This window comes from Ixodes scapularis, unplaced genomic scaffold (assembly GCF_016920785.2).
Source record: "Ixodes scapularis isolate PalLabHiFi unplaced genomic scaffold, ASM1692078v2 PGA_scaffold0__279_contigs__length_252992795, whole genome shotgun sequence".
Classification (NCBI taxonomy): domain Eukaryota; kingdom Metazoa; phylum Arthropoda; class Arachnida; order Ixodida; family Ixodidae; genus Ixodes; species Ixodes scapularis.
The window spans coordinates 243,166,544-243,177,404 of NW_024609835.1; the positions used below are offsets into that span (position 1 = coordinate 243,166,544).

The 10,861-nt window shown below is 53.7% G+C and overlaps 1 protein-coding gene across 1 annotated transcript; it reads left to right on the plus strand.

The window, feature by feature from the left end:
* The first annotated feature begins 419 nt into the window (after nucleotides 1–419).
* LOC115309553 lies at nucleotides 420–935 on the plus strand. Its single transcript, XM_040217075.1, has one exon. The coding sequence runs from the start codon at nucleotides 420–422 to the stop codon at nucleotides 933–935; it is 516 nt and encodes a 171-aa protein (XP_040073009.1).
* The last annotated feature ends 9,926 nt before the right edge of the window (nucleotides 936–10,861 follow it).

Below are 10,861 nucleotides of genomic sequence, written 5' to 3' on the forward strand. Positions count from 1 at the left end.
CACCTTGTTCTTCCTTGTTTGATTGGCTTAGAGTTTGTTTAACCCTGCTCATTCGTAGAAACGATGTTTAGACGAACCCCAGCCCTGATGATGATAGTCAGACTTTTCTTTAACAAATCCTGGAAGGGCAAGCTAAAATCGCTGCCGACATTACCCAAATAAAATGTGATCAGGCATCTCTGCAAAACAACTTTGATGGTCTCGAGGCATGCCTTGCTGTTATTGATTCCAGTTTATCACAACTACCGGATCTTGATAACAAGTTGCGATATCTTGAGGATAGAATTTGTTGTGGCGGCGCTATTGCCGCATTTGTAGTCTGAAGAAGAGGATGCAATAAAGGTACTGGAGCAGGGCGGTCGACTTCAGCTGCCATGGCAGCATACAACAGATTGGCCGCGAGTGATGTACCGACAAGCATGAGCCTAGCGGTGCCGCCTCCATTCCTTCCCGCTCTTGGGAGACCTGCTATCCCGTGGAAACAGTGGCGGCGGGTGTTCCAAAATTACCCGCTGGCTTCGGGGGGCGACGCCCATGGACCTGCTCGGCGGAAGGCCCTACTTCTACATTGCCTCGGTGTTGAGGGACAGAGAGTCTTCTACACACTTCCAGAGACGCGTCCTCTGGTACCACTGAAGAAACCAACTTCCGGAACGAAGACACTGACTGCGCCGGACGAGTGTGATGTCGCTCTGGCGGCCCTGGAGGCCTACTTCGCGGCAACTTTGAACATGGTCGTTGCACGACACCGGTTCAGGCAGCGAGCGCAGCTACCGGGGGAATCTGTCGAAGCATTCGTTGCCGAGCTGCGAGACCTGTCGGCGGACTGTGAGTTCGGACTTATAACGGACGAGTTCATCCGAGATCAGCTGGTGGCGAAGACTGCCAGCCAGCAGTTACGAGAGCGTCTACTACACTGGAAGGAAGTAGCCTAACCCTGGACCGGGCGTTGTCCATTGGCCGGCAGGTCAAGGAAGCGGTCCGGTACTTCAAAGAATTCGTATCGTCTTCATCGGTGCAGAAGGTGGACGTTACGCCTCCGAACGACGAGCGAGCACAACGTACACGGGGAGAACCTCCGTCCTCCACTTCGAAGAAATGTTACCACTACGGGTCGTCGGGACATCTTGCGAATTCTGCAACATGCAAAGCAAAAGGGAAAAAGTGTGCTGAATACGAAAAAGTCGGACATCCTCGTGCTGTCTGCAAGAGTACCGCCAGTCATACTAGCAAAAGGGATACTGTCAGAGAAGTTGCATGCTTGAATGGCTCTCCTGATGAGGTCGTTCTTAATATTCTTCGCGTGCACGATTAACCGAAAAGCGGTATCTATATTCCAGTTGAGGTCGAAGGAACACCCCTATCACTCTTGGTTGGCACAGGGTCAGCAGTTTTCATAATGTCGGAAGTTACGTACAAGAGAAACTTCAGTTCTGCTTACCAGCTGCAAGGTACGTCCGCAAGTTTATTCAATTTTTCGCAGCAGAAAATCGCTTTAGCAGGCTACTTTGTTGCTGCTGTCGGTTACAAGGGGCACAAGGCTTCTGTACTCTTCTACGTTGTTTCGAACGGTATGGAAATACTCGGCATCGACACAGTCGCTTGTTTATCCCTTGAGATCAATGGTAGCGCGTAGAAATGTTTCAGCACCACGCGCGTACCATCTAGACTCCCTCGAAACTTGGTAGATGACTTCGCGCACCTTTTTAACGGAACCCTCGGGACCGCGAAGGGGTTCGCTCACAAGGTGAAGAGGCGTCAAGGAGTTCAGCTCCTTTATGACAAGCTGCGAAGACTTCATTTTTCTGTCAGGGACGAAGTCTCCGAAGAGCTCTAGCGACGTCTACAGGCAGGCGTCATTGAGAGAATTGATGCGTCCGAGTGGGTCTCGCCGAACGTGGTGGTGAAAAAAAAGGGAAAGTTCGACTATATGTCGATTTGAGAGATGTAAACAAGGCCATCATAATTGACAGCTTTCCATTGCCTCACACTGAGGAACTGCTACAGCACTGGTCGGAGATAAGTACTTCTCTCGCCTGGATCTATCGAGCGCGTACCGTTAGGTCCTTTTGTGCCCGGAAAGCCGAGACCTGACGGCGTTCCTAACCCACGATGGACTTTTCAGGTTCGCCAGGGTTTGTGGCAGATTCTCTTTTGCGTATGTCTCTTGATGCGCCCGGGGAAACCCAGGAAGACGAGGTTGTCTGTGCCATTTTTTTGCGCGTATCGCAACGAGAGTTAGCCGAAGAGACTCGGCAGGACAACCAACCGTCTGCAACAAGTGATTGGTTTGACTACCGGCACCTGACCACCAAGGAAGGAGCTGCATCTTGACCTTGCACCCTTTTACCAAGTAATATAAGAACATTCCCTTAGTGGAGACCTGCTGTTTCGGGGAGATACGGTTGTTGTTCTTACCGTTCTTACTGCGAAGATTGCGGAACTAGCACACGAAACTCACCCTGGAATAACAAGAACAAAGCAGCGGGTTCGTGACACGTATTGGTAGCCTGGAATGGACAGACAGATTGAAACTGCTGCTAGGTCCTGCGGTGTTTGTCAAGTAGTTTACATGTCTGCAAAATCCGTCGTACCTCCTCCACATCCACTTGCCTTTCTGTCTGCTCCCTGGGAAAAAGTGGGAGCTGACATTATTGGGCCCTTTTCCAATGCTCCAAGCGACTGCCGGTACGCTGTAACACTAATATATTGTCACGGGTGGTGAGTCGTGACCAATAAACAAGAAATAAACAGAAATAAATAAACGTTTAATGTGGCGAACTTGTGCCAAAAATAAAGAAGGAAACAGAAGAAAGCAGAGCGTCGCGGGCGTCGAAGTCGGCGTGTCAGCAGAATCGAGCGCTGGGGCGAGACTGACTCGACAAGATCGCGGGCGGCCTCTTATCTAGAGTGAGTCAGTATCTCGAAGATTCGGCGGAGAAGGTTCGAGCGTAGCGCGCTCGGGGCGAGAATGAACAAGCACTTTCTAGAACAACAAAAGCAGGGATGAACGATAGTTATGTCCGCAGCAAGAGTGAACGAGAACTTTCTACAAGTCCGTGACCCTGCGCGCGGCATTATCCCCCCTTTAAAAAGTGCATCGTCCCAATGCAGCACAAAACGAAAAACAACAAACAAAAACAAATCCAAAACAAAAAGGCAGCAGAATCGCGAGCCGCAGTTCACAGTTCACCCGTCGCCGAGAGTGGAAAGTTCTATCGTTCGTAATACGGCTTCAGCCGGACGACGTGCACCACCTCGGGTCGCGGCTGACGTCTTGCAGATGGGCGCGTTCCGTCGGGGAGGACTTCGTAGTTAAGATCACCGAGGCGACGAAGCACTTTGTAGGGTCCAAAGTATCGTTTCAGCAATTTCTCACTGAGGCCGCGGCGACGGATGGGCGTCCATACCCACACCCTATCTCCGGGCTGGAAGTGGACGTCCCTGCGACGAAGGTTGTAGCGGCCGGCGTCGACGCGTTGCTGGTCTTGAATCAGGAGTCGGGCGAGCTGGCGAACTTCTTCGGCGCGTTGAGCAACCGCCTGGGCGTCGTCGCTCTCGTTGTCAGATGGCTCATGGGGCAGCATGGCGTCCAGCATGGTCGTTACCTTCCGACCATGTACCAGCTGGAAAGGGGTGAATCCAGTGGTCTCTTGAACCGCCGTATTGTAGGCGAACGTGACGTAGGGCAGCACCTCGTCCCACGTCTTGTGCTCTACGTCGACGTACATAGAGATCGTATCGGCGATTGTCTTGTTGAGTCGCTCCGTCAGCCCGTTGGTCTGCGGGTGGTACGCAGTTGTACGACGATGGCTGGTGTGACTGAGTCGGAGGATTTCTTGGGTCAGTTGTGCCATGAACGATGATCCGCGATCTGTAATCAGAACTTCTGGAGCGCCGTGCCGGAGGACGATGGACTCAATGAAAAACTTGGCAACTTCCACAGCAGTCCCCGAAGGAAGAGCTTTCGTTTCGGCGTACCGCGTGAGATAATCTGTGGCGACGATGATCCAGCGGTTCCCCGACGTCGAAGGCGGAAAAGGACCAAGTAGATCCATTCCGATCTGCTGGAAGGGTGCAGTTGGAGGAGAAATAGGCTGCAGGAGTCCGGCCGGCCTCGTCGAAGGTTTCTTGCGTCGCTGGCACTCGTGGCATGATCGTGTGTACAGGTGGACGGTCTTGGGGAGCTTGGGCCAGTAATACTTTTCACGAATACGGGCCAGTGTCCGGCTGTATCCAAGGTGTCCGGACGTCGGGTCGTCGTGACATGCTTGAAAGATCTCCCCTCGAAGGTCGGTCGGTATTACCAGCAGCCATGGCGAGTTGTTGTTCCCGAAGTTCTCTTTGTAGAGTACACCTTGCCGAATGGTGAAGGTCGGCACGACTCGTGAGAAAACACGGGGTACGGTACCGCCGCGCCCTTCCAGGTGCTCGATTATGGCTCGCAGCTCCGGATCGTCTCGTTGACGTCGTGCCATGTCATCGGTGTTCACTGCCCCTAGAAAGCACTCGTCATCATCGTCGTCGCTGCTGCCGGAAGGTGTTTCGACAGGGGCCCTGGACAGGCAGTCAGCGTCGCTGTGCTTGTGTCCTGACTTGTAAACCACAGTCATGTTGAACTCTTGTAGCCGGAGGCTCCATCGAGCGAGGCGTCCTGACGGGTCCTTGAGGTTCGCAAGCCAGCAGAGCGAGTGGTGGTCCGTGACTACGCGGAACGGGCTTCCGTACAAGTACGGACGAAACTTCGTGATTGCCCAGACGACCGCAAGGCATTCTTTCTCAGTCGTGGAGTAATTTCTCTCTGCCTTGGACAGTGTCCGACTTGCGTAGGCGATGACTCGTTCGGTGCCTTCTTGTACTTGAACTAGTACCGCGCCAAGTCCTGCGTTACTTGCGTCAGTGTGAATCTCGGTGTCCGCATCCTGATCGAAATGTCCAAGAACCGGAGGCGTCTGGAGTCGTCGCTTTAGCTCGTCGAATGCCTGCTGCTGTTCCTTGGCCCATTCGAACCTCTCGGCGTCCTTTGTGAGGTTTGTGAGCGGTGCGGAAATCCGTGCGAAATCCCGAACGAAGCGACGATAGTAGGCGCAAAGGCCGAGGAATCTTCGCACAGCCTTTTTGTCTGTCGGCACTGGAAATGACGCGACGGCGCGAGTCTTCTCAGGGTCTGGGCGCACGCCTTTGTTGCTAACCACGTGACCTAGAAACTTCAGTTCATCATAGGCGAACCGACACTTTGACGGCTTGAGGGTGAGTCCAGCGGTCCGTATGGCTTGAAGAACAGCTTGGAGTCGTCGCAAGTGCTCGTCGAAGTCGCTGGAAAACACCACGACGTCATCGAGGTAGACCAGACAGCTCTGCCACTTCAGTCCTGCCAGTACGGTGTCCATAACACGCTGGAAAGTTGCTGGCGCCGTACATAGTCCGAAGGGCATTACCTTGAACTCGTACAGCCCATCCGGCGTGACGAAAGCTGTCTTCTCTCGGTCCCGTTCGTCGACTTCGATCTGCCAGTAGCCGCTCTTCAGGTCCATCGATGAGAAGTATCGAGAGTGGCGCAGCCGGTCTAACGTGTCGTCGATCCGGGGGAGTGGGTAGACGTCTTTCTTCGTCACCGCGTTCAGCTGCCGGTAGTCCACGCAGAACCGAAGCGTTCCGTCCTTCTTCTTAACCAGTACGACTGGAGAGGCCCACGGACTGCTTGATGGCTGGATTATGTCGTCGTTCAGCATCTCTTGAACTTGCTCCTGGATCACCTCCCTTTCTTTAACGGAGACTCTGTACGGTGATCGATGCACAGGGCGCGCGTCGTCCTCGGTACTGATGCGGTGCTTCGCAACGGCTGTTTGGCGTACCTTCGACGACGTCGCAAAGCAGTCACGGTATTCGGCGAGGAGGTACATCAGCTGCCGTCGTTTTGGGTCCGGAAGCTTAGGGTCGATGTCGAGTTGCGCTGGCGACGTACCGTCTTGCTTAGGTGGCGAGGATTCATCAGTAATGGCGGCGATTTCGGCGGAGTTTCGGAGATCCTCGATGTGGCCAACGGCTGCACCTTTCGTGAGGTGTTGCGTTTCATTCCGGAAGTTCGTCACGAGGACCACAGTGCGGCCATCCTGAAGTTCAGCTACTCCTCGTGCGACGCCTATTCCTCTTCCCAGGAGCAACTGGAGGTTACTTTCCAGAAGAACTTCGCTACGGGTAGCTGCATCGGTCACGACAGGTACGACAACACTTGATCGCGGCGGCAGATTCACGTGGTCGGCAGCGACTCGGACGGCGGCTGACGCAGTTTGGAGTTTCTCTGAAGGCGGAACAGGTGTCCGCAGCGTCAATCTGTTTTCTCCAAGGTCGATGACGGCGCCGTATTCACACAAAAAGTCCATGCCGAGAATGACGTCTCTGGAACAGTCTTGTAGAATGACGAATTTCACAGGACACGTCTCGCCGTGAATTTCGACGCGAGCGGTGCACCTTCCGACAGGCGTGATGAGGTGTCCTCCGGCGGTTCGTATCTGCGGTCCATCCCACGGCGTCGTGACTTTTCGAAGGTGGCGAGAGAGCCTCCCACTCAATACTGAGTAGTCTGCCCCGGTGTCAACGAGTGCCGATGCGTTTTGGCCATCGATAACAACGTTTAGGTTGTTGGACACCGTTGCAGGCGCGTCGGTGCAGTGCGGGGCGTCGAGAGAGTGGGAGCGCTCCGGCGTTCTTGGAGGCTGTTTGCTTCCGTCGTTTTCGGCAACGTCACCTCCAGGCGTTGCCGCACTCAGTTTTCCCGACGACGCAGGGGAGACAGGCTCTCTCGGCGGTATCGTGGCGATGGGGAGGCTGAACGTCGTGGCGATGGGGAGCGGGCTTCACGGCGGAGAGACGACACTGGGGAGGGGGAACGTCGGAGGTACTCCTCGATGTCGTGAGGGCGTTCGCCGTACCTCGGGCGTGGGTCGTTCGGGTGGAACCCACGCAGGCCCATTTGCCGGTAGGGACAACGACGGTAGATATGGTCGGCCTCCCCGCAGTGGTAGCACAACGGGCGTCGATCGGCCGTCCTCCACACGTCGGTCTTTCGTGGAGCAGCATGTTCTGGGCGGACGTAGGCCCGATCTTCATGGCGTCGTGAATACTGCGGCGCTAGAGGTTCACGTCGAGGTGGCGCTGTATACGGGTGAGCAGGGGGCGGTGGTCGTCGGGTAGCTGCGGCGTAGCTCAGCTTCGGTGGTCCAGGAGCGGCGCTGGCGAGAACTTCTGGCTGCAGCGCCTGCTGAAGTTCTTCCCGGACAATCTCGGCGACTGAGGGCGTATCCAGGCTTGTGGCAGCAGGTAGCAACTTCTTCAACTCCTCCCGGACGGCTTCACGGATAAGGTCACGGATGTCGGGGAGGGTGGTGCCCAGGTCGGATCCAGATGTCGCTAGAGTAGTTACGCCAGGGTGTCGTTGGTAGTGTCTGGCGCGGGCTAGCAAGGCCCGTTCCATATTTGTCGCCTCCGTGATGAACTCGTCGACTGTTGTTGGGGGATTCCGGATGAGACCGCCGAAAATCTCGCTTTTCACACCCCTCATCAGGTGGTGCAGCTTCTTCTCCTCGGTAGCCTGAGGATCGGCGCGGGCGCTTAGGCGGAGAACATCCTCCACGAAGCCGGTGATGCTCTCGTTGGGGCCTTGAGTCCTGGTACGCAGTAAGTCTTCGGCTCTCTCTCGGCGGTGCTGGTTGACAAATGTCGCCTTCAGCTGGCTCTTGAAAATGTCCCAGGATGTCAATGAAGACTCGTGATTTTCGTACCAGCTTCTGGCAGTCCCCTCGAGCGAGAAATACACGTTTTGCAGCCGTTGCTCGTTGGTCCAGCTATTGTGGCGGGCGACGCGTTCGAATTGGTCGATCCAATCTTCAACGTCTTCGTGGAGTTCGCCGTGGAACGGAGCCGGTGTCCGAGGAGCGACGGGCAGGTAGACGACGGCAGGAGCGGCGGGGGCCTGCGACTGGTTCTCCATCGTCGTCTTCTTCGGCTTGGGTTTATCCAGGAGCAAACCGTACTCCGGATCCTCTCCCTTGGTGCGGCGGCTGGTCCGAGTTTCAGGTTCCGCGCTGAGTGGTCTTCTCAGCGAGCTTGGAGTCGGGCTTGCACTGCGGGTCCTGGGAGGGGAACGCTGCACGGGCATGCGCTACCCCGCACCTCCACCAGAATGTCACGGGTGGTGAGTCGTGACCAATAAACAAGAAATAAACAGAAATAAATAAACGTTTAATGTGGCGAACTTGTGCCAAAAATAAAGAAGGAAACAGAAGAAAGCAGAGCGTCGCGGGCGTCGAAGTCGGCGTGTCAGCAGAATCGAGCGCTGGGGCGAGACTGACTCGACAAGATCGCGGGCGGCCTCTTATCTAGAGTGAGTCAGTATCTCGAAGATTCGGCGGAGAAGGTTCGAGCGTAGCGCGCTCGGGGCGAGAATGAACAAGCACTTTCTAGAACAACAAAAACAGTGATGAACGATAGTTATGTCCGCAGCAAGAGTGAACGAGAACTTTCTACAAGTCCGTGACCCTGCGCGCGGCAATATCATTTTAGCAAGTGGCCCGCAGTGTGTCTGACGGCACTATTGACATCAAGAAAGATCATCTTGTTTTTACGGGCGGTGTTTAGCTGGGAAGACTACCATACTGAGCTTGTGAGCGATCATGGCCCTCAGTTTGTTTCTACTGAGTTTGAATCATTTTTCACAGAACGGGGAGTGCGACGCACCTTCTCTTTGGTGTATCCCCAGAGTAATGAAGAGATCGAACGTTTCAACCGTGTAATCAAAGAGTTTGTGCAAGTCAGTGTCCAGGAGCAGCATCTTTTAAAGGAAGCGGTGGTGGAGTATTTAAGAGTCTACCGTTGCACTCCTCACGCAGCCACAGGCGAGAAGCCAGAGTTCCTCTCAAATGGACGCCATCCAAGGACGAGGCTGGACATTGTGGGCGGCCCGTCCAAGGATTTCTTCGATGAACCAACAAAGAGTATGGGAGAGCTGCGACAACGAGTGACTCAGTACCAGCAGAAGTTTAAGAAGTACACGGATGCTCGCCGGGGAGCTAGAGTCAACGTGCTGAAACCTGGAGATAGAGTACGGATCAAGCTACCAGGACACATTCCAAAAGGTAACCTCAGCTATTCTCCAGCCCCCAAGGTGGTGAAATACATGGGGAAGGATGCCTACCGTCTAGAAGACGGGAAGTGTTGAACAGGAAGCGGCTTGTCGCCATACCACCAAGCATGACGCCACCTCCTGAAGGTGCCCTGGACCACATCCTATGGTTCTCAACGCCATCAGCGACCTCATCATCAACAGCATCTGCGCCTTTTATAATCACGCAACCACAATCCCCTCGCGCAACATTGTTGGAGCCTGCGTTGCCGGCATTTCCATCGACCCGTCCGGCACCGGGATGTCCCCTGATCAGTTCGCCCAGTTCAGTGCCCAAGGAACCAAGACGGTCTGCCAGACAGACCCCCAGAGCACAAAGATTGCGGAATATTGTTTTATATTAGTGTTCTTGTTTCTAATGTTGTACATCGCATTTCCTTTTTATTCTTGAAGGGGGAACTGTTGTAGAGGTGCTACTGTCGCATTTGTGGTCTGAAGAAGAATATGATCGAATAAAGGTTTTTCTTCACCGGTACTGGAGCGGGGCGGTTGACTTCAGCTGCCACGGCAGCATACAACAGAATTGTTGCTCCTGAGGTTGCCGCTGCACAGCTGATAGATAAGAACGAAGGCCTGGAATATCGGTATCATGGGAATAATCTGATTTTTTATGGATTAGAGGAAACTTAAAATGAATCGTTCGTGTCTCTACTAAGCCGTGTCACCGATTTTTTGTCTTCCAAGCTTTCGGTTACCCCAATGGCATTGAACGCTCAGTCAAAAGTCAAATTAGTCGTTAGTTGTTTATACAGCCGGAGGTGAGTCTGCCAGAACATGGCGACATTATTACCCACTGTGGATAAGCAATTTAGCCAGTGCACTACGACTGCTAGCCTGGGGCCTTTAACGTGCACCACGCAGTAGTGATACATGACCACACGCCGGTACGAGGCTCCTCCAGATCGAAACGGGCAGTGGTGGGGATTTAACTCAGGATCCCTGGGTTCTGCAGCGCGGGCTTTCGCTCCACGTGCTACGAGCTGATGTGCGCTAGCCCACTCGGCGACCGCTCCCCCACAATGAACGCTGTCATCGTTGTGGTTCTCATTTTGAGGGTAAAATTAGGCCTATTATCTTTCGGGTGATTGACCACTGTGAGAAAATTTTAATTCTCAAAAACGCACGTAAACTGAAGGGCCCCCGTTCGTTCAATAACAAGGACTTCTCGCCACGTTTACGTGTCATTCGTAGGCAGCTTTGGCATGGTAAGGCCGAGTTCAAACGGAACGGCTCAAAATTTTTTTTACGTCATGATTATGCACTTGGAAATAACGTTCGGTACACATTGGACGCGTCAAACAATTGCATTGTGAAAGCTTCTCCTCCAGTTACTTATACATCTGCTGAGTGACACGCGCAGAATAAACTGTTTCCCTGTTGAACCTTGATGCCAGAAGCCTTTTCCCGAAATCAACTGAATTTGCTTGCATTGCTTCTCATTCCCCCCCAGTCATATGTGCTACTGAAACCTGGTTGTACGACTCTATACTTCACTGCGAATTTACTTCCTCTAATTATGATGTGGTTCGTCGTGATAGGTCGTCTGAAAGGGGTGGTGGCGTAGCATCATTTTTAGGTCTGGTGTCCGCTTTACTGTGCTTCCTTCCTTGGCAAATACAGAGTCACTGTAGTGCATGGCGTATGTCGATAAGTTTGTCCTTGTTATTGGAGCTATTACAG